Below are 1,496 nucleotides of genomic sequence, written 5' to 3'. Positions count from 1 at the left end.
GTAATGTGTTACACTACTTTTGCATCACTATTAAGTTACTTTCACAAAAATGACAGCGTAAGTATGACTTGACAGGCAGCTTAAGAATTTCATCACCAGATCAATAAAGTCTTTGCTTTATCCACTTTAAGAAATCGTAGTTTGTTCATAATATTTAGTTTAATTAATGTGAACATGCAAATTAGCTAAAGCTATTACAAAAATAATGAAGTAAAACGTACATTAGGCCTACTAGACTTTGAATTGTGGTGAAGTAGAAGTATAAAGTTGGAGGAAATGAAAATTCTCAATTAAAAGTACTGTACCTTACAATTACTTCCCACAATTGATAAAATGTAATGATATTACTTGTAGCAAGCCTAAACATTAATTCCTGACATGTTGATATCTGTCAGCAGCACGGACACACTGCCGCTACCGGACACAGATGTTTTCTGTACGGTCTCTGGTTCTGGCTCTGACCATGGGAACAGTAACGGGACAGCAGCTTGCTTAAACGCAATGTAAATAACTCTGTCTAATCTGTCTTGCAAATGTATCTGTCTCTGCAGTCATCCCAGACATCGAATTCCAGCAACAGGAAATAATACTCGCAGACTTTTCTGTCAAAACGTTTTGCGGTGTTGGTAAATTGTTAAAAAAACAAAACACCACTAATCGTCAGGTTAAATGCGTTATAACTCGCGTTACTGAGATTGTAACGGGTATAATATTACCAAAATGTAATTTGTAATGCGTTATACTACTACTACAGCAGAAAGGAAAACATTACTGTAAATGCGTTATAAATACTTTTATAATGTGTTACTCCCAACACTGCATACCATACATTGCATGGTAGACCCTAATAGAATTGGTTTTGACCTGACACCAGCAGGTTTGATGGTTTTTGTACAAATATCTGAATATTTTAATGTTTTCTGTAGAAAAAACCCAGGTTTCACCCATGGTAGAGGTAGAGATGCAGTCGCTTAAAGAAAGAACCAGAGGAGAAGAAAACCCTATCAAAGAAGGAGAAGTCTGTTCTCCAGGGGAAGCTGAGCAAAATGGCTATGCAGATTGGCAAAGCAGGTGTTAACAAAGAATCACATGAAAGATAAATAGAGTGTGAATATCACAGTGATAGATAGTGATAGCGTAGATATCAACACCACCTCCCTGCTGGATAGAGTCAACATGTTACTTTGCTCTTCCACAATGAAACAATCCACGGAACGTTTATTGTAAATAGATGAAACCGCCACATGTGGTGGACATGAGTGATTGATTGAACTTTATTGGAAATCTTTTTCATAATAACAAAGTCTGTTACATTCAAGCCACATTCAGATGAGGAGAATTCCGGTCAAGTTTAACACGTAGCTCTGTTATTTGTAATTTTAGAGTGCTGTCAGTAGAGAGAAAAATGAAATCAATCAGTGCTGAGTTATCCTCCTGCTAGAGTTAGCAGCCAACAGGCTTAACCAGGGCTTGTCCTGTTTAAGCCTGTTGGGTGC

At 37.2% G+C, this 1,496-nt stretch overlaps 1 protein-coding gene across 1 annotated transcript in view; it reads left to right on the top strand.

Moving 5' to 3' along the window:
* Nucleotides 1-496, top strand: part of LOC116686761 (plasma membrane calcium-transporting ATPase 2) — a 6,950-nt gene extending 6,454 nt beyond the window's left edge. The window contains 1 exon segment of the mRNA XM_074783851.1: nucleotides 396-496. Coding sequence (XP_074639952.1) covers nucleotides 396-496 — 101 coding nt within the window.
* Nucleotides 497-1,496: the final 1,000 nt, after the last annotated feature.

The sequence above is a fragment of the Etheostoma spectabile genome, unplaced genomic scaffold (genome assembly GCF_008692095.1).
Source record: "Etheostoma spectabile isolate EspeVRDwgs_2016 unplaced genomic scaffold, UIUC_Espe_1.0 scaffold465, whole genome shotgun sequence".
NCBI classification, from domain to species: domain Eukaryota; kingdom Metazoa; phylum Chordata; class Actinopteri; order Perciformes; family Percidae; genus Etheostoma; species Etheostoma spectabile.
Note: the sequence above shows the minus strand (reverse complement) of the source record. Positions and strands in the feature narration are given on the sequence as shown.